The 27,157-nt window shown below is 36.8% G+C and overlaps 1 protein-coding gene across 10 annotated transcripts in view; it reads left to right on the plus strand.

Annotated features, from left to right (window-relative positions):
* Positions 1–27,157, plus strand: part of LOC129727630 (protein groucho) — a 343,638-nt gene that overhangs the window by 154,626 nt on the left and 161,855 nt on the right. For 9 of the 10 annotated variants that reach the window (XM_055685625.1, XM_055685632.1, XM_055685627.1 and 6 more), the window contains exon 3: positions 18,090–18,181. In XM_055685625.1, the coding sequence (XP_055541600.1) occupies positions 18,090–18,181 (92 nt within the window). Of the gene's footprint in view, positions 1–16,360; positions 17,544–18,089; positions 18,182–27,157 lie in introns of those variants that run through there. The other variant, XM_055685629.1, reaches the window with a different exon arrangement.

Genomic DNA, 27,157 nt, shown 5'->3' on the forward strand with positions numbered 1-27,157 from the left:
AAGTACAAAGAAGCAGAAAAGATAAAGAAGACAGTAGAATAGACTAAAATAACACAAAATACAAAAGAAATAAACATCAGAAAAACAGGGAAAAAACAATAAATACAAAAATGCTTGAAAACCCTAAGATCCGGAGACAGAAAGTCCGAAAATTTCAAAAAACACAGAACAGATAAAAAAAGAAAGTTCAGACATGAAAGAGCAAGAAGTCAGAAGTCAGAGATAAAAAAAACAAAAAAAAACAGTAAAGATAGTAAAGACAGAAGAGCCCAAAAATATAAAAAACACAGAAACTGAGAAAAATTAGAAACTGAAGGAAGCACACAGAAGGCTGGTAAGATAAAGAAGACAAAACAGAATGCAAATACTATAAAAGCTAGAATAGATTAAAATAACAGAAAATATGACAGGAAAAATACGGTAAAAACAGCGCATACAGAAACTCTTGAAAACTCTAAAATGTAAAAAAAAAACGAAAGAAGTATAAAATCCGAAATACTCAGGAAATACAGAAAAACAAATGACCGAAGAGATAGGACAGGTGAAAAAGGAGAAAGTAGGGATTTTATGTAGAAACAGAGAAAGAACTGCAAAGTAGAAATTTTATATCGAAGTACAAAAAAACAGAAATGAGAGAAAAAGAGAAGACAGTAAACAAAGCAGAGACAATGAAAACCGTGAAAAAAAGAAACGCAAGAAAAATCAAAAACAGGAGGAAGTACATAAAAGGCAGAAAAGACAAAACAGTTAGAAAATACGAAACAGTAACAGGTACAGAACAACAGCAGTTAGAGTATAAAAAAAAAATGACGGAAAGTAAAAAACTGAAAAAAAAAACAAAAGAAGCAAGGAAAAAAAAAGAAAAAACAGAATGAAAAATTTATAAACGCGAAGAAAGTTAATGACAAAGGAGAAGACAGAGAGTACAGAAAAAAGAAAATGCATGTTGTACACACAAAATAGCACAAAAGAAATAATAAAAAAAAAAACAATTATTTCAGAGATAACATAAATATTAGATACGTCAGACAAGACGGAAAATATGAAAAGGCAGTAAATAGAGAAATACATAATTGAAGCCAATAAAGTAAAACCACATTCGACAAAAATAAAACAAAATACGATCGAGGTACTACGAAAAAAACAGAACATACAAGTCGTGCAAAAATATATAAAAGTGCAAAAAGTGAACACGATGCAAGAAAATTTAATACTAAAATAAGGACGAGACGGCAGTAAAAACTTGAAACACAAAAAATTAAGAAAATATACAAAAGATATAAAAGACAAAGTAGGTAGAATAGATCGAAAATACAAAAGAGGCTATTAAAAGGGAGCAGAAGAAAATACAGAAAATTTAGAGAGAAATGTCAGAAAAGAAAGAAAGTCTTAGAAAATAGAAAATACAGATATTAGAAGAGTACAAAAATACAGACAAAACGTATCGTTCACCGCATTTGGTACGAAAATTCAAAATATAAAAGTATGAGACAAAAAAAGAGAAGAAAACAAATACAAATATCAAGTAGAGTAAATAAAAGATATAAGAGTTAGTATAAACAGAAGAGACAGAAAGAAAAACAGAGGCAAAAAAACAGAAAATTCAGAAAGATAAAAAGCCGAACAAGATACAAATATCCAAGAAGAAGGATGATCGTGAAACACAGAAACTATGAAAAACCAGAAAAGCAGCAGAAAAAACAGAAAAGACATAGCTGTGATTTTTGTTAGACAGGAAGTGACCAGAAAATCATAAAATAGAAAGATGTAGAAACAATACAAATAACTGTGGAGATAGAAACACAGAGAAAGTTAAAAACTGGGAAGACAAATTAAAAAAGACAGAATAAATACATATGAAACAATAACAAAAACGATGCAAAAGTAATAAATGATAGAAAGGAAATAAAATCAGAGCAAGCAACATAAATGATTAAACATCAGGAAAGATAGAAGAGTTATGCAAAAACCAAAAGGTGACGCAGAAAAAACAAACCCAAAAAAGAGAGAAGAGCAAACAAACAACAGCAGACAAAAATACGAATAATGCAAGATAGAAAGGCCGATCAGGAAAAAAAAAGAAACAAAAAAGACAGAAAAAAGTGAAGATAGACGAGAACACAGAAACGGAAGAAAAGTTTGAAACAGAAGGAAAAGTTAGAAATAGAAGGAAAAAGCAGAAAAAGAACGTGAAGAAAAAAACAGAGAAGGAAAAGTTAGAATGACGGGAAACACGAATTTTACACAAAATTTGAAACTATCTTCAAAACAATAAAAATCACAGTAAACACAGAAAGCACATTAAAACATAGAGGACAAAATAGACAGAAAAAGGCTAAAAGACATAAATGGCAGCAAAGACAGAATAAGTAAAACTACGGAAGGTCAAGAACGAAGGAAAAAAACATGGGAGATAGAGAGGAAATAAAAAAATACAGATATATCTCCGTAATTATGTCGAAAATAATGGTTATTCTATAAAAGACTGAAAAATAGGAATAGACACTAAATACAGAAAAACCAAAAATACAAGAATACAGCAAAGACATGAGCCGCAAAAGAAACAGAAACAATCGAAGGGCCAGAAAAAAGAGCATGTGTTGTATTGAAAACGGGAAACGAAAAGATAAAAGGGAAATTAAAGAAACGCAAAATAATTCAGTAATACAGCAAGAATGAGACGACTGTAAAAACACAGGACAGCAATAGGAAACACAGAAAAACTAAGAGCACTAAAACAGACAGAAAAATTGCAAAACAGAGAATAAAGAAATTACAAAATGTACAGGAAATACAAACAAGATATGTTGTTTCTGTTTCTGTTTCTGTTTCTGTGTCTGTTTCTGTTTCTGTTTCAGTTTCTGTTTCTGTTTCTGTTTCTGTTTCTGTTTCTGTTTCTGTTTCTGTTTCTGTTTCTGTTTCTGTTTCTGTTTCTGTTTCTGTTTCTGTTTCTGTTTCTGTTTCTGTTTCTGTTTCTATTTCTGTTTCTGTTTCTGTTTCTGCTCAGTTTTTGGTTTATTTCTGTTCTACTTTTGTTCTGCTTTTTTCTGTTTCTGTTCTGCTTTTGTTCTGTGTCTATTCTGCTTCTGTTTTTGCCCTGTTTCTGCTCATTTTGTGTTCTGTTTTCGTTCATTCGATGTTTCTGTCTTGTTTCTGCTCAGTTTCTAGTCTGTTTCTGCTATATTTCTGTCCTACTTTTGTTTTACTTTAGCTATACTTTTGTTATGCTTCTGTTCTGTTTCTATTCTGTTTCTGTTCTGTTTCTGTTCTGTTTCTGTTCTGGTTCTTTTCTGTTTCTGTTCTGTTTCTGTTCTGTTTCTGTTCTGTTTCTGTTCTGTTTCTGTTCTGTTTCTGTTCTGTTTCTGTTCTGTTTCTGTTCTGTTTCTGTTCTGTTTCTGTTCTGTTTCTGTTCTGTTTCTGTTCTGATTCTGTTCTGTTTCTGTTCTGTTTCTGTTCTGTTTCTGTTCTGTTTCTGTTCTGTTTCTGTTCTGTTTCTGTTCTGTTTCTGTTCTGTTTCTGTTCTGTTTCTTTTCTGTTTCTGTTCTGTTTCTTTCGCTCTGTTTCTGCTCAGTTCCTGTTCTGTTTTCGTTTATGCGGTGTTTCTGTTCTGTTTCTGCTCAGTTTCTAGTCTATTTTTGGTATATTGCTGTCCTATTGCTGTCCTACTTTTGTTCTACTTTAGCTCTACTTTTGTTATGTTTCTGTTTTTGTTTCTATTCTGTTTCTGTTTTTTTTTTCTGTTTTGCTTCTGTTCTGTTTCTGTTTTTTTTCTGCTCTGTTGCTGTTCGTTTTTTTAAAACAGTTTTTTATATCTGAAATGTTTTTGAAAACCTACAGGAAGATTGAATTAAAAAAACTTTTGGAAAAACAGATGCAGACAGACACAGAACAGAAACGCAACAGAAGCAGAACAAAAATAGTTCAAAACTGATGAAAAAACAATTTAAAAAAAAATACACAAATTTATGATAAAAGAAAAAGGACGAAAAATATTAACAAAAATTGTTACAAATGCTAAAACAAGCTGTAAATTTTGATAATATTAAGCAATATAAAAAACGTAGAAGTAAAATGTAGTTTAAATTGGAAGGATAGCTTTGCTACTGACAGACAAATAAGCTATAAGAATGCCAAAAAAACTCAAAACAAAATTGAATAAAATATAAAATTTAGACACTTATAAAGGAAACCATTAAAGTAATAAATATTATATGTTGAAAATAAAATAGATTTGGAAATGATATGAGAAACTCAATCAAACAAAAGTAAATACAAAAAGGGACGCAGATTGTACGTAAAAACAGGGAAACAACGGACAATATAGGCAAAAATTACATGAACAAAGCAGATAACTTTCCGGCATTGACAGAAAGAATGGACAAAACTGTTACAAATGAACAGTAAAGACTCTACACAAGCGACGAACAATCAGATGCCACAAACTTCTTATTTCGCATGCTTATTTGGAAGTATGTGAAGCCTGTCCTTACCTGAAACTAAGACATCAAGTGTTCAATTTTATCAAATTCCAGAATAAAGCTGCAATAATTTAAAATGACCACTGAACCCAAAAGTGAGAGCCCCGCTTTACACCAAAGGTTTCGTAGTTCAGTTTCTGTATCACCACCCAGACACTCATCGAGATTCGTTAAACATTCTCGATTTCCCTCCCATCCAGCGCAAGTTAGCGTGTATCAATTTTTTATCACTCTCAGCACCATTGTTATTATAATTTTCGATATTCTTTTCAGAGACATCGCGCTCCTCACCCCCTCGCCTCCTTCTAGTAAGAGCGGAAAGTAAGGACTTAAGAAAACGAGGAAAAATAATCCCACCATTGCTCCGCTGGTAGTTGATGTGGTTGATGATCGAAAAGCACGGTGGTGAAGCGAAAACTAGAGAGAGCGGAAAAAAGTGTAGAACGGGGAATTGATTTATTATTTTTCCCGGGATCAAAAATGTAGAGGAGTCTCGTTTCAATTTATTTATAACATTGCCATTGGGGAACGACGGCGGTGGTGGACTTTTTTTTATTATTTTCCCCCCTCTGTCGCCACAATCGCGCTCAGATTGAAGTGATTTCCAATTGCGGAAATAAATCATGCAAATTGCTGTGCAAAGTGGACACCGTGGATATGTCCGTCAACTGTCGACAGCTGATCGGAAACGGTGGATTGTGTGTGTATGGAACTGGAAATTATTTCTCCTGTCAATTGGCGTGGGAGTAAGGTCGTTTAATGGTGCAGTTTTTGTTTCGGATTTGGCTGTTTTGATAAAACTTTCAAGGTTTGACCAATGTAGTGAGAAGTTTTTTTATCAGTTCTGATTATTACGGATGGAGGAAGAGCATGAAAGTGTTCTCTATTGTTCCTTGAATTATATTCGTTTTTTTTTCTCTCTCCCCGCCTGTAATAAGTTTTCCCGGTAGCCGAGTGTAGACTGCATTCGAACTGGGAAGAATCTCTACTCTACTTCAGTTGGGCTCAATTTGCTGTGAAATGCCTGAAGCGATTCGCTGCTATCACTTCCTTTTTCTTGGGTGGAATGCTTACGGATGGCGTGGGTGGCCAAGGCTGCTGCACTGAATGTAGTGCATGTTTTTCAAGGAACTTCCTTTCAACAGCCATTTTGAATGTAGCGAGTAGCAAAAGAAGATACCGGAGACAGCGCGGGTAGCCGAGGCTGGCAAGGTGAAAAGAGGGATTTCACAAGAGCTGCTATGTGTTGAGAATATGAACACGGTTTCCAGCCGCAGCAGGAGGGTGTGATTCCGGCACGGAAGTGCTGCGGTTGTTGGGAATGGGGAAATTGCTCTCGAAAAGTGAGCTCCGTATCATCAACATCACTTTCCAAGTTTCTGCTCGGCTCGGCTCGGCTCTTCGCTCTTGGGATGCTACTTGCCGTTTGTGTGTGAAGAAGCTGTTGAAATGTTGTTTCCTGTGTGATAGAAGAGGTTTGCTGCGAGGGGATCTAGAGGGCCAGGAAAAACTCAGACAACAATGATGATAGTGTGACGGTTGAGAACTTTTCTACCCTCTTGAGGATGCGAGCGCGAAACGCCTCAGAACGATGAGAAACATAGACTGCATTATTTTATTATAGTTCTATTATTGAGCTGCAGCGGTCCAGGACGCCGACCTCGGTGCTGGTGGGGCACACGAGACATCAGTTGTGCAATACAATCTTTTTTAGCTGGAGAATAATCCTAGTCATATTCACTTTACCATTGCAAATCGTTTTCGACCCGATTTTGAAACTAACGCTAATAGTAATGGCTTTATTCAATTAAATTAACTCCAAAGGACTCGGGCATTAAATTCCACACTCCTAACCGCGCTTTCCAACCGTGAAGTTTTCCTTTCACTCAACTAACCATTTTAGTCGGTGCAGTAGCTTCCCCATGCTCTCTAACCAGTTTAACCGCTGTTCATTTTTTACCTCACCAAGTTTTAGATATATGCCACATTTCTTTGCCCCCAATCCAGGAGCCGCGAGAATCGTAGAGTACATAGAGAGTCGTTAAATGAAGTTTACGCTCCGGCAGCGACCAAACGATGTGTACCCACATTAGTAACTACTGTTGAGACGGCTCCGTACGAACAAGTTTGCGAAAGTGGAAAATTTTTACCCTAGCATTCGTCCCAGACTCCGCCGGTTCGCTACCCCATCAACCGCAGTGTGCAATAAACGAACAAAAGAAAGCGGTTGGAAAAATGTAAGCGACGAAAGTAAGTTTTTTTTGTTGGTTTCTCTCTCGCTTCCCTCCCTCTCCAGCTCTGTCTCTCTCGCGCGCGCAAACTATACATTTTGATTGTTATATTTTATGTGTTTGCCTCTTTTGCTGCCCCAGTTCTACCGCAAACAACAGCATCACTGAACGCCCGCTCGCTAGGGCGAAGCGGAGTGAAAAGTTTTCTGAAAAGAAACTATTTGTCAGGGCACTGCACGATTACCGTCTCTTACCAACCCAGGATTGATTTAGTTACAACTTGTGCATCACCATGCGTCTCCATCCCTGTGTTTGGGTTGCGCGGGAGCTCCATCGTGAGGTAAAGCTCTACGCTGCACGATGTCGCCTTGGTTATTGAAACGTAAATGATAAAGAGCGGCAAAGAACATAACCTAGAGATGTATGAAATGTATTTCATCTGTTGGTTGCCCGTCTACTTTCCTCGCCAGATATAGATGGGGGGAGGTGTCACGATTGCTCCCGTCAGTTTTTATTTTGTTTAATTGAGAGTAATTGCTCACAACTTTGTAATGGTGCTTACAGAGTCTTCTGAATCGTAAATTGACAGCTGTAAACAAGATCTACTAAATAATTATTTGGGATGGAAGAATTGACATAACACAATTATTGATAGGTAATATAGTTTCATTTCTGGGGAGGCAGAAAAAAATCAAACTGCTTATACTGAACACATGTATGATTAGAAAGTATGTATTTTGCAACAGAACGTGGAAATTTACTCACACAAAAAACTAACAATTAATAGTTGAAAGTTGAACAATATAATTTTTTTTTATTACTAAATATATCTCATTTTAATATCATAACACTTAAATTTAATCAGTTCGTTTAGTCAGCCTTTTCTCAGCGAAAATGCACATATATTCGACTTGGCAAACAAAGTATCTTCTGCAGGTGGAAACATTTATCAGACACAAGAGAAATTTCTAAAAAAAAGTGTAAGGATTTTACATAGGTTTTATTTATAGTATTGTAGCTCAGAAAAACTATCTGAGAATTAATTGCAGGAACTTAACATACGAGTCGGAAGAAAATACTTACCAAAAAATTACTATTGTACAACGAAATTTGAGAAATACGGAAGATTTTAATAAGATTGGCAAAACTGAACATTTCACGTCTGGGCAGGGTCGGATTTAGAATTGTGGGGACCGTGGATTTAATGCCTTATGTGGGCCCCCTTTTCAGTTGTCAAAATTTCAATAGAGAAATATGGCATAAAAAAATAAAAATTAAAGGAAGGTTTTAGAGGGACGTGCTACTTTCAGTTATTTTTAAAGTGTCACGATTTATTTTGGATTTTTAATTTTTTTTAATACTCATGAATCATGAGATGGCTCCCCTGGACCCCCCTATCCCTATGCAAATGGGTAAAGAGCTTTGTGAGTGACATTTGTCCCATTATACAATCAAGTCGGCCAGCGCAGGTTTTCCAAGAACCTGTTTCCATGAATTCGCACCTTCGTGGTGTGATAAAAAAATATCAGTAGTTCGTTCGAACGAAACAGAACCAATGTAGTGGCGCTCTGCTCATTTCGAAGACTTCTCTTGTGTCTTTTAATAATGAAGGAGGACTCCACTCCTATGACCTTATTAATGTTTATCGCTTATTAATTGGGTCCAAACTTAATTTGTCATTGCCTCAAATTGTGGCAGAATTGCCGTCGATTATCATTTCATCTTCGGCCTCTTTCTAGTATTCCTTTCCGTTGCCTCCTTCGACCGTCGACACCGAACCTTCAAATCATCGGCTCCATTATAATCATCATATTGTAGAGCCGAATCACGACGTTTCTTATAGGTTTCTTATCTTTTTTTCTACCACTCCAGACGCGATAATTTGCTATACTATACAGCATCGAATATCATGAACTACAATAACGTGTAATAAAATATGCTGGAGTTAAATAACGTATGACGAAGTACACTAAGGTCGTTTTTTACGCAGGGGATGCGTTCCAAATTTGTATGGGCCCGCGTAAAAAACTCTTTTGAGTTGCAAATATAACAAAGAAAACCGTCCTAAAACGTTAAAACCTCGTTTGAATATGATAGTGGCCAATCTAGAGACCAAAATTCAATATTTTAAATTTTGAGTATTTACACCAAAAATTGTGAATTTTTTTAAATGATAAATGATCATTCGTGGCCTAAAACGGAAAACGTGATTGAAATGAGGTCGATATCTTGTACCGCTTTTGAGTAATGGAGGAAAGCAACCCGCGTAAAAGGCGACCTTATTGTACGACGAATCATAATAAAATATGATGAAGTGTGCTATTCAATCTTTCCTTTAAATTTAGGTGCCTATAGTTATTAGCGAAATGCGTCCACTTATGTGAGAGTGTCGTATAGAAATTGCTGGCTGGGTTCGTCGCTATAACATTATGTTTACGAGGAAACTCATTTAAGTCTCTGAAAAACCTGTAATGGCTAGAGACATCAAAAATAAATAAAAACTGGATAAAATCAGTTTTTTAATGAGTGTCTTTTTAAGATTTTCATTTCAGCCACATGTATTTATGTGTTCTTCCATTATAAAACGTTTTTTCTTACGGATTATATTTTTCTGGAAGAGCAAAATTAATGTCTACAGCTTTGCCGAGAACGTCATACCCATCAAACAAACCGTTCTGTATTTTTAAAAAAATGTAATCATCCTCAATACCATTTTCATGAAAGCTCTTTTTAAATATAAGTCGTGATTAAAAAAATGGACATAATTTAACCTTAGAAACATCTGTGTTAAGTTTCAGGTAGATTGAAAATGGTCGATTAAATTATTGCCCTATTTTTCATTTTATTAAGCTCTCAGGGAATTTTTTTTATCAGTTGTGATTCAAATCCGTTATCAAAGTCAACTGTTATCAAAGTTTATATGTCAGGTGATGCCATATGGCATCACCCGCGGGGAATGGATTAATTCTCTGAAAAAAAAGTTAGTGGCTGGACACCAAAATTCACAGGAATGGTTAAATAACTATAATCTTTAATTTCTTTCGGTTTGAACTTTTGGAGTGCACCTGTGTTGGCCAGTGTAATACTTGTAAAATTGGTACTCAAAATCCGTCCAGTAGCTGCAAGATAAAAAGCGTTTTAAAATGATATCATAACATCTGCCTAAGCTTAAGTATGTGGCACGATCTAACCAACCAGAAGTACACATCGCAACTCTCTGTCTGTGCGTCACGGCCACCACAATGAAATCAGCGATTGATTTTCGCACATTCTCTATTTGTCGTAAGGAAGCAAGCTCACGATTGGTTGAAAACTAGAAAACAAAGACAAAGATTCATGTTTTCTTGTGAAGATCTGCTCATCCCTTGATTTAATGTTGATCGGAATTGTTGTTCTCTAGCTACGATTGAGTCAATTTAATTAAATTGATTGATCATCGAGAACGTCTCGTTCAATACCTACCTTCAATAAAAACATCTTGATTTCGGCAAAGTTATTTCTTATGAAATCTGCTACGAATTTGTCGAACAAAGTGTATTTTTATATTTAATGGTCTTATTGTATCGTATTGTATTTAGTATCGGTCTTGATACTAAATTTGAGTTGTTTTTTATGTCAAGAAAGCCATGGGCGGGGGATCGAAAAATGAAAAAAATAACGCGAATAAAAAAAAGTATATTTTTATTGAAAATTTACATGCAAATTACGACGTTTATAATTTGACCGCGAATGAATGTTGAAAAATGACACATGATCATTTTTATTAATCATTTGACATGCTTGCCGTGTCAAACAAACAATTTAATAAAGAAAATTTGGCATGCCTTTCAACGACACTGTAACTCTTACTGGACATGTTTGTTACTAAATTGAGCATATACGCTGTCAAAAAATCCATAATGTCAACAAACGGCTTGAATTATTTTGACGTAGAATCACGTCACACGGCATCATACGTAGGGCCTATATAAGTTGCCGTAAGACGTAATTCTACGTCAAAATAATTAAAGCCGTTTGTTAATGTTACTGGTTTTTGACAGCGTATATGCTCAATTTAGTAACAAAAAACTCCAGTGAGAGTGAGAGGGTCGTTAAAAGACATACCAAATGGTTAATGATGTACCCCTGTATTATAGGGAAACGAATTCTAAAACCAAAAACTTAGAGAGCGTCACGAAAATTTTTCACCTTCAAATGTTCAAAAATCAGTCAGTTTCCAACCAGTTTTCTTCATTCTCACAGCAATGGAAATAATGTTCTCCCTTACTTACTTTACTTTACTTTTATGGCGACAGACCGATTATCGATCCAGTGCCGAATCCAGAATACGTCGCCATGTCCCTCGGTCTTGGGCTGCTATCCTCCAATCGCCCCTAACACCTATTTCGCGTGCATCCTCGTCGACGAGTGCGGGGTCTACCCCGAAGTCGACGACCTCTACCGGGATTCCAGTAAATATAGCCTTAGTTTGACGCTCATCCGGCATTCTCGCTACATGCCCAGCCCACTGAAGCCTGCCGTGTTTTATCCGCTTGACTATATCCGTCGATTTGTATGCCTGGTACACTTCATGGTTTATGCGTCTGCGACAAACACCATTTTCTAGTTTGCCGCCAAGGATTGAACGCGAAATCCTACGCTCATAAACACCAAGAGCTCGCCGATCAGCCTCTTTCAGCGTCCATGATTGGTGGCCGTAAAAAGCCACCGGAAGAATCAGTGTTTTATAGAGTGCAAGTTTAGTACGGATTTGCAGACTGCGGGACCTTAGCTGGTTACGTAATCCGTAAAAGGTCCTGTTTGCGGCTGCTATCCGCCTCTTTATCTCACGGCTAACCTCGTTGTCACATGTCACTATTGTTCCCAGGTAAAAAAAATCGTCGACTACTTCAAATGTTTTCCCATCTAGCACCACCGCAGCACCAACCTCCGACGGACTACCACGCACTCTGCCAGCCACCATGTATTTTGTTTTGGCAGAGTTTATGACAAGCCGATTAGAGCTTCCTTCCTGAGAGGTCCGAAGGCCTCTTCCACTGCTCTACGATTAATACCAATAATGTCGATATCATCCGCAAAACCTAGAAGCATGTGCGACTTCGTAACGATGGTGCCGCTTCTCTGCACACCAGCCGATGTTGAACAATAAGTTTGACAGCCCGTCACTCTGCTTCAAACCATCTAACGTCACGAAAGAGTCCGATATCTCACCGGCTATCCTGACGCTTAATGTAGAACCTTCAAGGGTGGCACGTATGAGCCTAATCAGCTTTGTTGGGAAGCCATGTTCGAGCATAATCTGCCATAACTCATTTCTCCTAACTGAATCGTACGCTGCCCTGAAGTCTATGAACAGATGGTGCGTCTGCAAGTTGAATACTCGAAATTTATCGAGGATTTGTCGCAAGGTAAACATTTGGTCCGTCGATGTCGTCCCTTAAACTGCTGCAATATTGAAAATCGTTAGCCCTTGTTGAAACACTGATTTGGACCCCTTATTGGTCGCTTAATGTGTTCATGTGTCAGTTCGAACTGAGTTTTCTTTTTCTTCAGATATATGCAACACCCAATAGCATACGGCAAACAATTATGACCTGTGCTATTGAAAATGGTCAAGCGTTATTGAAACGCAAATTTCGATTGATCTTGTTGGTCGATTAATGCATGCTTTCCCCAACACGGTCGATGAAATACTATACCTAGTTAACCGATAATGCGTTCTTGGGCTATTTAAAAGCCTGCTTCTGCTCAAACCAATCATTTTACTAATGGACGGTGGGAAAAATGGTCCCAACTTAGTAGCAGCTGATAGTAGTAGTGGGTAGCTACATGAGTACCGAGAGTGGTATATCCGACCACAGTTGCAAGAGGATGACTTACTGGGAACTGGATCGACCAGCAGCAAGCAGAGCTGCAGCAGGCGTAGATTTCAAATATTTCGCTACCTTTCATAGCGGACGGAATAACAGAGTAAATAATACGTTCCACAGCGCTAGGTTTTGGGTCTCCCTTCGGTGTGGGAAGCACCGTCGACATGCAGGCATGTCCCCAGTTTTGTGCAAACTAAAACCAACTGTGCTGTTAAAAACGACCACATATTTTCAATTGAAGTAGTAGAAATGAGTTTTCCACATCTGAGTACTGCAGTAATCGTGCGTTTACTATAAAGAAACGGTGTGTTATTTACGCCTAGGAACTTTAAGCGTATAAGTAAGAAAATACAGCACCCGTGATTGGTTTGCAGTGACTTTACAAAACAAATAACGAACAAACTGTCGTGAAATTGGCATATCGTCGTATTTGTTCGAATCTTGCATAAACCAGAATTTATAGTTTCGAGTAATTACGGGTTTGAAAATTTAAAACTTCTCATTCTCAGTTCATTTTCATTCTACAGGCTGTCCTAATTCTACGCCAACATTGCGGTCGTGTTTATAAACAACCTCTTCATCTATTTTTTCTTCCTTTTCCAATTTTCAATTTTTTTAAGTCATGGGGCCAGGGAGGGGAGGTGGGTGGCTGTTCATAAAAAAAAAAATTTGTAACGGTCTGATGAGAAAAATGAAATCCGTTTCCCACTCTAAGGCGATTTAATCACAGAATAGTATCCTCACCACAAAACTCGCGAATAAATAATGAAACAACTTTGCTGAAAACCATCGTAATGTTACCTATTTATACCTGAACATAATTCTTTGGAAAACAGACAGTGCATCAACAATAGGGTGCCAATGGAATGTTTAAGAAAAATTGGATTTTCGTTCAGTAGTAATTTTTTCATTGAAAAGGGGACTTTTTCCGGATGGTGATAGAAAAAAAAAACTAAGACAGATAATTGAGTTAGATGAATTTTCTAACTTCTCGTCCTTGCGAGTGGCCTTCCGGAAGTTTAATGAAACATTCGCCATAGTGGACGCAAACATGCGTGTATGCATGCTTTTGAATTTTTCTATGTTTTATTTACCAATTTCTTCTCAATTTTCGCGGCAAAGTTGTTGGAGTAGGTCTTTCTTGTTTGCCCAGAAACTCAAAATGAACGCAACTGGGGGAGCACAAGCCGCTCCATCTCCGTCAACGATTGCTTCAAGTAGTCCCCGTTCACGGTCAGTACGGAGCGAAAGATGAGCGGTTTTGACATCCCCTGAAACTTTTACCGCTTTGAGGCTCTACTTCCCGAAGTCCGATTGAGCTAATATTTCATATGGGAAATTTTTACGAGAAGACAAAACTTTAGAAACCTATCGTAAACGAAATTTGAAAAGTCGATTTCCATTGAAACCATAATCGACGGTCAAAAATTGGTGAAAATAAAAATTATTCAGGTTGGTGCAAAATACAAAATATACTAAATCAAAGACTAAAAAATTGCTCGACCTTGAAAATTTACTTCTATTTTTATTACGCAGTTAGCAAATAATGGCGAAAATTATTATGTCATAAAATTGTATGAAAGCTAAGAGCATACAAAATCAGTCCCTCATCAACATTACGTGCTTACCCTAGTTCTCACAGAGGGTACAAAGTACGGAAAAATGTCGTCCGAATCAATGTTTTTCCAATCGCAACCAATAAACTATCAAGTCTCAATTATGTACACTTTATTAAATGTTAGTATCATTGATTCAAGCTAGGACCACTTTTATGCTCATACATATGTGTTTCGTCAGAAACAATGCACAAAAAAGAGTATTTAATCTCTTTATTCAAACTCGCAGACGGGGTACTCCATAACCGCACGTCCGTCGTTGCGACGCGCTGGAACGCAGTAACACCACAGCGGCAAAATGTAGTCATTATCCTGTTTATTTTCAATCTTCTCTAAATCAGCAGTACATTTCCCATCGAAGTACGGTTTCCGAACGACCGAACGGTGCTGGCTTGCGTTGATTTCTCGTCTTGACTCCAGCGCCAGCCTACGTGACACCAGGTGGGTTCCTGCCTGATTCAGGTCTACACGATCAGCAGGAGAGAAATACCAAAAGAGTAAGAGAGAGAAAGTAGAGGAGGAAGTTTGAGTGACATCAGCTTCGGAAGCAGTTGGCAAACTGTGCGCGTGGGCTTCCAACCACTTCATGCCGTAGCACCATACCATCATCAGTCAGGCGATCCAGCAACTACCGTTCTAATCCCGGCATAACACCATGCTGCCTTATTTTTTTTCCGCTTTCGGTTCGTTTGCTGTTTGTCTATCGTGCTCTTCTTTCGCCATCACCACCAGCAGCATCTGCGAGGCGGTCCTGCTACTGATGATGACGATGATGATTGCGCTTGCAGCGGCCGTGTTCTCATCCCCCTCTCTTGCGTTTTGCATCGCGGCTTTGCGTGTGCGTTTCGTGCTAGGATTGCACACTTCCTTATAGTTTTCATCCGTTTGGATCATGCTTCGGCTGCAATCTGAAGTGTATTTAAGTAGGTCTTTTCCTACCAATACTTCGATAACAATAAATTTACTTCATCCTGTTTTAACGGGAATAACAAAAAAAAAAAAAGACTCGTCATAATAGCCTCGCTAAGTAGGGAGTTCTTCCGAGATCACTGTTCACGGTTGAATTGGATGGCCAGCCCTTTGTCGGGAAAACCGCGTCAACAGTCAGTCAACCAGTCACCGTTGTTAACCTCAAACCACACTTACGAGTCCTTTCAACATGCGCGCACGCGAAATGAGAAAACGACGACACGACCGACGGTGTTGTATTCCAGAGTTCCAATCCCACAGAGTGACACACATTCACACACACCGAGAGTGAGGCGAGGAGGACACTACTGTACACAAACGCACCCACCCCGATAACGGTTCTCCGTCTCCGTTCCATACCGTTCGTGCTGCTGCGGGCTGGTTGCGGGTGAAAGCATTTACGGGAGGGTCGTATCGCAAGGATAGAGGACGGTTTTTGTTTCAATAACTTTCATTCATGAGCAGCGAATTTGCTGATCCTTGCCGGAGTGGAAAGCATACGATAACAAAGGGGCCAGAAAGAGAGAGAGAGTAAAGGAAAAACTGGCAGCGTGCTGTGTACGTTTATTCGGGAGAGAAAATTGAGGTGGCGGTTGCCAGTATGTGGGTTGCACATTTACGTGAAATAAAAACAAAACAAAGCTATAGAACTGAAATATCTCTGATTGTATAAATAGTATCTTAATTGATTAGAATTGAATGACACATATAATTTTGAATCTTCTATTTTGTATGAATAAATACATAAAATTCGACAGCATTTTCTAAAAATAATAAACCAAAACTAAAAATAACTGAACCAGAAATGGTGAAAAGGGTCTAGAAAATCCCTTAAAAGAAATAAAAATATAAGTAGATAACAAAAAAAACCGGTAGTGCAAAGTGCCGAAATAAATAAAAATCAAATTCTGATATCACAAGAGGAGTCAGCACGACGCTCGTCATTAGAAGCTAGCAAAAATGAATGCTGGCATCACTGATTGTGTTTGTTCGTGGGTAATAAAGTTTACTGAGCGAATCAAGTGATTACGATAAAGAAGACAGTAGCACTCTCCCATGTTTTTATGTGCCGTGTCGCGAATGCCGCACGGAGAAAGAGAGAGAAAAGGGAGAGCAAACGAGTGTGCATGTGTAAGGTAAAGGGAAGAGAGTTATCCTTGCATGTGCCATGCCGCCGTTCGTCATTTGTGTCTCGAAGCTCGTGCTGGAAGGATCCTTTCGGTTCTGCTTGTGTCCTTGACTCGGTACTCGGTTTCATGCGGTGCGCTGAGCTGACGCGCGTTCTGCAATAACATCAACAGGGTGAAGTGTGTGCTGCAGCTTGGATGGCAAGAAGATCCCTGCTGCGGTTAATGGAATCCAAGTGCGTTTTGTGAACGCGTTTGAGTATGTGTGTTAGTGAATTTCCGAAAGAGTCATTTCTGCGAAAAAATTCTTTGTGCGACAAAAGAAGAATAACAACGTAGTGAGAAGCGGAAAAGGTCATCCCTTTTTTTTTTGAATACGCAAGGATACCCATCAATAAGACGACTCTTGAATTTAGAGTGAGGATTAAAGCGACAGAAAAAATCGGTTCACAAATTGGATTAATATCATCTGTAATTGAATTGGCCAATTCAACCCTTCCGTAAAGAGAGAGTGACTGCCCCGAAGTTCGTTGTAAACTCGTTGCCGTCGCTCATTCATCTAAAAAGACGGGGTGCAAAAGATGTCACTTTTTTAATACAGCGACCATTTGGATTTGGAACCCGAACCCCAAACCAAAACAATACGATCCGTGTGGGCGTTTGTTGGCCACCGAATCAAGCGAAAGTGAGAGCAGTCTGACTCTATACCGGCGACTGCGGAAATCCCACAGAGGCATAATAATTTAATAATTTATTCTACATTTTAAATAACATATTAAAAACAGTTACCCGGTACGGGACAGCCGCAGTGTTTACGTTCGTGCGCACGTGCTTCGTTGTGTGTTTATGTGTGCTACTGTTCCGGAGTGGCAGTCAAATGACCAACCCCATTATCACCTCGCTCGGTCAGCGGCTGGGACGGTGGGGAAGTGTGCATGAATAAAACATCAATATTACGATAATAAAATAAAGCACATTTTCCAACGAATGAATTAATCAGTTTAATTATTTTTGGTCCCCGCGAGACCGATCGGTGGTCGGATCAGTGATTCAACGTGTCAACTGCCGGGAACAATCGGCGCTTCTGGCCTTCCGCGTGGGGGTGAAAAGTGATTAATTTTACAGCGCAACAGTTATTCTTTTGTGCGGGTGTGTGTGTGTGTGCGTGGCGGAGTGATTTTCGGTGGCTGCCATTTCCAGCAGGATTCCAGTGTTCAACAAGCAAGCAGTTAATATGACTGCCAATTTGAAGGTGCTGTAATTGTATTTAATTTGAGTCTATAAATATTTCATTGTGTGAATGATAGGAGACGAACGAGATGGAGAGTGGAGGTGGAGGAGTAGCGGCGGGATGATTTCGCGTGTAACCAAACGTGACACATTTATGTCACGATGATTATCCGATTCGTGAAATCGAAACTCCGCACTTTCTCTTCTAACCGTTCTACTTGCTCCACTCCTCTCACAACGTGAATAGATTTTATGTGTGTTTGTCTCTGTCTCTCTCTTTCTGTCTGTCTGTCTATGTGTGCGTGTTTGTGCTTGCGGCAGCAATAAAGATTATGATAATTAGTTCGATTAATTATAATTTGCATTTGAAAGGCAATATCAATTGGAGCAAACGGGTCGAGCTGGGAGTGTTTACACATAATAATTACACGGGCATTACTAACTATGATTCCGTGATAGAGTGGAGAGTGGGGGAGTATTATCAGTTAAACAGCGCGCCACACCGTGAAATGATTGATTGGCGATAGCGGAACTAATTGGTGCTTTTTGTTTGATTTGCTAATTACAGGGTCCACCCCCGCAGGGACGACAGTTCACGATAGCGGAAACACTTGAGCGGATAAAGGAGGAGTTCAACTTTCTCCAGGCACAGTATCATTCGTGAGTATTGCCTATTTTGGTTTGCCCCATTGTACAATAACTAGTGGTTATTTTTTTTTGCGCTGTCGAGAGATGTGGTTGCCGAGAGATAATGTGAAATCTGAAATAAATCAAAAGAAAAAACACTCTTGGTATAAATCTAATAAAATGTCTATAACACCTGTCGTCGCGGTTAGTAAAAGAAATCTTATGTTATTGGTGTCTAACAGGATATAAACGATTTGTATTTTATCGTTTTATGTACATTTAATTTGAGCGTATTGAGTTATTTTCATCCACACGTGTTGGTGGAAAAATTCAACAAAACTGCAATTAACTGAGGTGAATAATTTATGACAACATATACGACTTCCCATTTGAGCGTTTCTACGTAAATTTTGAAGACTTTGGCAGTATGAGGCCGAGCGTTGTCATGCAAAAGAATCACTTTCTCGAGCTTCTGTTCATATTGGAACTGTTTTCGTGCAATACTTGACTTTATCGTAAGTCGATACCGTTTCCCAGTGATGTTTCGAGTCGGTTTTAACAGCTCAAAATAAATAATACCAGCCTTTTCCAACAAAATACATTTTTTTGGGTTCTGTGATGAATCTATTTTACATCACCCGTCACACTGCGATGAAGAAAACCCTGCCTTTTGTCACTGCACAGTGGTCTAAAACGGCAAAAAGTGAAACCTAATTCCATTGCGCCTTTCATCTTTATTCTAGCTTAATGGTGTCTTCGAAACAATTGTTTGAATGAATAACCCGCATAATCTCAAATTTTAAAAATTTATGAAAAGTTAACTACAATAAAAATAAAACAAACTAACTTTTTTTGTGTTAAGCGTGAGAGGAATGGTTTATTCGCCAAAGTTGTAGAAGATTTAAAAATATGAAACTTTGCTGAACAAACAAAATGCCTATTTTCTTTAAGTACAAACTCTACAATTGGTTGCAAACATATTTGGTGGGAAGAGTTCAGTATGTTAAAATAATGGGACACGTCTCTGCTTCGTTCACAGTGAATTCGGGAGTACCTCAAGGAAGCCACTTAGGACCACTGTTGTTCGTACTCGTGATAAACAAGCTTCCCGACAAATTGACTAATGCCATGATTCCGATTTATGCTGATGATGTGAAAACCTCTTGCCCATCAAAACAAATGACGATTGTTCTGAATTACAACTGGACATGCAAAGTTTTGGACAATTCTGCTCGGATAGTGGTTTAAACGTTAACGCTGAAAAATGTTCAGTTATGACATTTTCTCGTAAAATATCTCCTTACCTTAGAACCTTAGATGCAATGGTGATCAACTACCTGCCTATCAAGAAATGTGTGCATTAGTTAACATTGACACAGTACATTGCCGACATAGGATTGCTGACATAGTATTCTTCACCAATTTATTAGCAGGACGGACTGATAGTCAAACCCTTTCAGCTCGAACACATCGTAATAGCGATACGGTTACGCTGAGAAATCCAAGAGTGTTCAACCCTCCGCAACGAGCTTGGAATTATTTACAACATGAACCTACACTCCGTTTCATGAGATCATTTAATGAACTACAGCATATTGTTAACATCGACATGTCACCTGCAATCTTAAAAAACAGACGAAGTTTATATTTAAGAGGACAACTTCATGATTGTTAATTGATTCTAGTTTTGTCTTTATTTTTATTGTATTTTAATATTAAGTGTGGATAACGGGCCCAAAGCCTAATATTTTCCAGAAGAAATAAATGAAAAAAAGTTTTATCCCTCAACACAAAACAGTTAGTTTGTGTGATTTCTAATATAGTAAACTTTTAATAACTTTTGATAATTTAAGATTATGTGGGTTATTCATACGAACAATTGTTCCGAAGGCTCCATTGAGCTAGGATAAAGGTGAAAGGAGCTATGGAATTGAGTTCCACTTTTTGCCTTATTGGACCACTGTGCACTGGAGCAGTTTGTCATAGGCAAAAACAAGGATACTCAACTTCTGTTGTCTTCAAATCACGAGAAACCCATATTTCTTGTTTTTTAATTGTTGCCAAAGCTTGCAAAGTGATTTAAAATGGCTTAGCGGGTAACTTCTAATACTGAAGCAAGCCGTTCCAGCGTTCGTCATGGATTCTCTAATTCACCGTATTCGAAGGTTTTTGGCCTTCTTTCATGCAGAAAATCGTCAACATCGAAATAACCGTCTTTAAAGTGACTGAACCAATTTTCATTTAGAGCAGCATTTCTGTAAGCTTTTTTCAACTCTCGATGCATTTCAGTCGTCGGTTTTTTTGAATGAAATGAGAAAAGTAACACTTACCGCAAATATGGTTACAAATACATAACGTCTAGAAATCAACTGATAGATGATTTTTGGAGAAAATTACTCAAGAAAATCAAAAATAATAACATTTTGCAGCGGCAGTGTTGCCAGATTTTGTTTTGCATTTGGAACATTTAATTGCACTTTTTGACAAATGAGTATTGGCTTTTATACGAAGTCACCACGAAACAAAACTATCGTGGCTCAAAGTTATTTGATATTTTCACCGTGTTCCTTTAAAAAATTTCACATCAGAAACAACTATCATCCCGAGGTATGAGTATGAGCCAATTTCGAGATAAACCATTTTTGCGAAACCAGTATTGAATTTCTCTATTTCATATCAAACAATCATATCTATTAGAAAATGTCTGTTAATTTTCTTACTCAAAGAATTACTCAACCAATGATTTTTAGGATTTTCCTGCCTATTTAGGAATCCAAATAATTTTTTTTCTCTTTTTTTCCTATTAAGGAATCCAAATATATTTTGTTTTCTTCTTTTCTCTCAATTAGTCCCCAACGAATATTTTTTTCAACTGAAAGTAGTTTGTTTGACTCTTTCAATTTTTTTCTTTTTCGTTGTTTTTTCTTCATTGCGCTTTCGTCGCTATTTTGTTTTATATTGTTCTATTCTACGGTAATTTATAATTAAAATTATTGTGTTTCCATTTTCTCGTCATAAAGAAATGAACAAATATGAAAATAAAATCAAAAAAAACATATGTAACCATAAATTCTTTACTACGAATAGTTGAATTCAATGGAAAAATCATAATCTATTCGCGTTGCATCTGATCTCAAGGCTCTCACATTGGAATGTTTTTATTTATGTTCTACATTATCTTTATTGGTTTTTGTTTTGAAAACTCTCAAGCAAGCAATATATGCGGACACCATACAGCTCTGTTTTAGAAATCAAATATAACTAAGCTTTCGATATGAGCAATTCCAAGGACAAAAATAATTTTTTTAACATGTCATTTCCGATTCCACTAAAACTTTTCACAGTTGTTTCTTTTGGATTTAAAGGCCATTTTTATATCAGTTCTTCATGTAGACTTAGATTTCGTGTAGACTGATGAATAAAATATTCAATATCAGAAAAACGGTTTATTTGATTGAAATGGTGTCTTCAGCAAAGTTGTGGGTAACAAACTTCCTGTTCTAGAAAAAAAATTCTGTAATAATTTTTTTTTGGAAATTTTTCAAATTGTCACAACATAATTAATATCTCAAAAAGTACCTTTTAATAAAATCTATTCTTTTTACACATTTAAGGCAACAATGTTTGCTAAAATCTGTTTCTGTTAAAAACAGAAACAAAAAAGTGAAGTATTTCAAAATTTTTTCAAAAGATTTTTTTTGAGCCAAAATGGTTTGTTTGATTTATGATATGTCTTCAGCAAAGTTGCGTATAGCATTTTTGACGTTCCAGAAAAAACTATATACCGCAAGAAAAAAACATTTCTTTAAAAAAAAGGTAGAAGAATCATTACAATTTGAATATCTACAAAGGCTATTTTTTGAAGATCTTTTTTTCACAATAACGACACATTATTTTCTAAACGTCAATTTCATCTTTTTGGAATATGGTAAAATAAAAATTAAGAGTTACGATATTGCGAAAAAAAATTTCAAATTTTTTTAAATTTTGATTTTAGTGTATAGATAACAATGTGTAGTTTCTGTGGAAAAAATCTCATATCTTTGAAAAGTAGACTTATGCAGATATTTTTTTTATAACGATACTCTCAACTTTTTCTTAAGAAGAAATCATTAATTTTTGTGTTTAATATTTTTTCTGGATTGACGATAATGCTATCTGCAACTTTTCTGAAGACATATTATAAATCGAACAAACCTTTTTGGATCAAATAAAAATAAATTGTTGCAAAATTCTCAACTATTTGACGTAGGACTACGTCTTTGTTTTCTATACTAGATTACACTTTGTAAAAGTGAAACACACATTTCGAGCTGAAGATTATGGAATCGGTTCTTTTCAGAACTATAAATACTTGAAGATAAGAGTTATGAGATTTTTCACAGCTACTACTAGTGTGAAATGTTCATCTATTTCTCAATAATCATTTTTACAATAACGACCAGGGCGCACCAAAGATAAACGGTAGTGTTGCCTATGAATAGTTTATCACAACAAGTTATGACCCTCATTTCAAGAATTTTCACTGCCTAATTGAACGAATTTTAGAAACGAAAAATGGTTAATCTAAGAACCAGAGTGATTTTTTCATCGGGAAAGCAAAAAACTTTCTTTTGATGCTTATGAAAATCACTCAGTAGTATCGAAGGTGTTTGGTTTGTTTGTCTTTCTCCAAGCTGCGTGGCCACGCCCTAATGGCAAAAAACTACTCTGAACTCGATACAAAAGACTGCGTGTAGAAAATTTAGCTTTAGTTTAGTTTGTTACACAATAGCGAGTGCAGTGCATCTGTTAAAGGTACGCGGCATTGAGCAACGAGAGCTGCATACGAGTCAACCTCCAGGTACTGCGGAACATGTTAGCTTTATTTTGTATACGGCAGCAACAGTTACCATCGTACGCTGCAGAATATTTAGCTGGCACGGCTACTGGAGGGCACAGCGGAGAGCAAACTATTATGCGCGGTCAAGCAAAATATTCAATGCTACCGATGCACACTGTTTCCATCCAAAGTTGCAAAAATGTGATCGAAATTATTTTGACCCAAAAGACTTGATTTTAGAGCCATAGTGTCTTCAGTAAAGTTGTTTCATTAATTTTTCTCCATGTTATAGAAGTTACAGTTTTGTGATCAATCCACTTAACAGTGAAAAACGAAATTTACTTTTTTCATTTTTGCATTTAAAAATTCATGGTTATCGACAAAGTTGTAGCACATTTAATAATGAACAACTTTGTCAAAGATACCATACTTCTATCTGCCTATTTTAATGGACTTATGTGGAGTTATTTTATGAAAGTAAGAATTTTGTGATTAATCTACCAAAAAGAGAGAAACGAATTTTATTTTTCTCATTTTTGCATATATAAGCCCACTTTGCTGAGTAAAGTTTAAGCATATTTTATAAGAAACAACTTTGTCGAAGACACCATATTTCTATCTGGCAATTTAAACGAACAATTCTGAAGTTCCTTTAGAATACCCCTAAAAATCATTTTTTGATATAACTTTTTATACTGATTTTCTAAAATTTTTCAATGTTCTACAATGTTTTCCAGTACAATAAAACACACGAGTTTACCACAGGAAGGTCATTTTTATCGCTTATAATTATTAAGTTATTGAATATTTCTATTATAATAGTGCACCAATTTACTTACAGATAAAAACACAGGAGACAGCGAGAGGCAAATGCCTATATCTGGATTGAATGATGTCTTAGTTATACTTTAATATAGAAATGGTTAAGTCTGCAGATATTTGCAGATTTTGAAGATATCTATTAGTAAATTAATCCATTATTTTAATAAAGATCGTGAATAACCAGAGAAATATGTGAGATAAAAATAAACTTTCTTTGCAGACATTGTTTGTTATGCTATAGCAAACAACATTATAGAACATTGAAAAATTGTAGAAAATCACTACTAAAAGTTATGTTGAAAAAACTGATTTTTAGTGGCAATTTGTAGAAAACTTCACATAAGTCCATTTATATAGACAGATAGAAGTATGATGTCTTTAACAAAGTTGTTTCTTATGAAATGTGCTGCAACTTTGCCGAACACGATGAGTTTTTATATGCAAAAATGAAAAAAGTATAATTCGCTTTTCACTGTTTAGTTAATTGTGATTAAACTGTAACTTCTATAACATGAAGAATAATTAATGGAACAACTTAACTGAAGGCACTGTGGCTCTGAAATCAAGTTTTTAGGGTCGAAATAATTTCGATCACGTTTTTGCAGCTTTAGAAACAGTGTGCGATGGTGCGATTATCAGCGTTCTGTAGCACGAATTTCTTACTGAAGGTCATGGAATCGGTACTTTTCAGATGCTTGAAGATAAGAGTTATGAGAATTTTTGCAACTACTACTAGTGTAAAATTGTCATGTATTCATGCATCGTTTGTTTTACAATAACGACCATCAAAAATAAACGGTAGTGTTGCCTATAAACAGTTTAGCGCAGCATATAATATATACATTTAGTCCTACGTCATCATTTCATACAACCCCTAGGGCTGTATACCTTGGAGCATTTGTTTCTCTTTTTACCAGCATCAAATTTGACAGATTGTAGCAAAAAAAGGTGTTTTTTTGAGATATTTAATATTTTTGATAATTTGGAATATTGTGGCCTAGAGAAAAATTTACAGTGTATATTTTTTTCCTAAAACCGCAATTTTTCCACCCACAACTTTACTGAAGACACCTACTTAAGTTTAACTGATACGCTGGATACCAATTACGTTCCAATAAATATATTGTTTGTAGCGAATTTTTCATTTAGAATGTCTTTTCAAAAGGACGTAAGGCGAATCATTAATTGAATCAATTGAATAGTGGAAAAAAATCTGGTAACATTGCTGCAAAAAAGGAAAGATTGTTTTGGATTCTTTAATAGCCAGAAAAATCCTAAAAAGCGTTCGTTTTGATGGTCGGACATTTTACAATAAATATGATTAAATCTCCCAGTTGGTCTCGAGGTACGACGCTGGCCTAACAAGCCAGCTGTCATAGGTTCTAGTCTCGACTCGGGAAAAACTGTCGGTGTCAGTAGGATCGTAGCGCTAGCCCCGCAATTGTCCTGTACACTTATATTTTTTTTGAATCGTTTTTTTTATGGAATTTACTCTAGAAATAGATTCTTGTTTATGAAATAAATGTACCACCACAGATTGTGAAAAAATATTTTATGAAAGATAAATAGAACATAATATTTCATCAAGCATGAAGCAACAATTGACAACATTATCTCTGAAAATAAAATAAAAATATAAACTTTGAAAACATATTCTAATTTATTTAAACCTCAAGTATTTTTGAAAGTGTAACCTACAAAAAGGAAACTAAAAAAATTCACTGAAACTGAGAAGTTTGAAGTTATTGTATCTGGCCCAAAAATAATCAAAACGTGTCTGCCTACATCGGGAAATCAATGACTTTGAGGTTCTAAAATCTATTCCAAGCGAAAATTTCACCAATAAAAAGCTTTTCTTTGCGATGTTGAGGTTAGACCTTTAACATCCTGGCACATCCTGTCAAAATTTATATATTTTCTGAATTCCTTGGCTGATTTCCCTCAAATTATATCATCCAGGATGTACATAATTGGAGCAGAGTTGAAACAGAGTTATTAGTTAAAAAGGAAAAGAAATTGTAAGTAAATGAGCGTAAATTTGAGTTTATTTCTTTTTGAAATGCTGTAACTCGAGTTTCGCTCATAATACCTCTATGTAAATTTATGTAAAATTTCCTTAAAAACACGATGCAATTGTCAATATATTTAATATTTTCCAATACTCCGAGTAATTGAGTCCGACCTGTATTGTTAAAATAACGTTGGTCGTAGAATTGAATTGAAATTCTTACTCAGATCTTTTTCGTATTGCTCAATGCATTATCCCTGGTATGAATTTTTATTTTCTGGTCGTGAGGGTTTAAGTATAAAATACTGTACTCCCAGTATTCCCTCATATCATGACATAAGTTGTTTTTGTATAATTTCGTTATCCCGTAGCCATTTTAACTTAATTTTCACGCGCATCAGTTTGTCCCTTCTGATTTGCGACCATTAACGATTTTGTGGGACATTATTATTCGGAGTCAAGTTTCAACCTATGTGCTCTGAAAAAACATAAAATTAATCAACAATTACTTGACATCATAAAAAGTAAAGCATTGCTCACGTCGAATGTAATAATTTTTGTACATAAACATAATCATTCAGCAAGTGATAAAACATCAACCTTCGATCCGAAGCCCGCGCGGTAGTTAACCTCTCCGGAACCCAGTTTAGCGACGACCCCGCGCCCGCAGAGGATTCCGATCTTAATTTAATTAGCTTTCAATCAGCGTCATAAAATAGCAGTTCATTGAAATCCCTGCAAACGCTGCAAACACCGTGCAGCAGCATCCGCATGCGACGCTTCGCTCCCGGCAAGACGAGTTTTAATTCACACTCGAGGGTACCGGAGGGAGTACCTACTTCCGAACGGCCCATTTGCTACCACTTCATGGATTCTCGTCGATGCGAAGCGCCTTGCTACCGTTCCTCGTCCGCGGAACAGTTGGTATCGATTTCATCGCTCCATTTCATTCCACATTTTCAATCATTTTCAATTGACTCCTCCGCGTACCAGGCAAGGATCAGTCTCTACCGTCTGTCTGTCGTTATGCACGGAGTTCGGAGCGCGCGGGAAGCGAAATTTGCTGGCAGCTGCCGGCTCACAACAACAATTAAATTAATGACAACACACACGCTACCGCAGCGGAGTTTCATTCGAATGGGGACACATATTGGGTGTGGATTTTAATGTACAGTGGAAGCTGATTACCGCAAAGAGAGTGTGTCGATACAATCCCAGGCTTAGCGAGTTTTAACCGGCTGCAAACCCTCGCGGACAGCATTTATCGGCATGGCAATAAATATGGTAATGCTTGCGTGCATTAACATCATAATCGGTGTCTAATCAGTTGATTAGCAGCGGCATTTGAATCGAGCGC

This window comes from Wyeomyia smithii, chromosome 3, assembly GCF_029784165.1.
Source record: "Wyeomyia smithii strain HCP4-BCI-WySm-NY-G18 chromosome 3, ASM2978416v1, whole genome shotgun sequence".
Lineage (NCBI taxonomy): Eukaryota > Metazoa > Arthropoda > Insecta > Diptera > Culicidae > Wyeomyia > Wyeomyia smithii.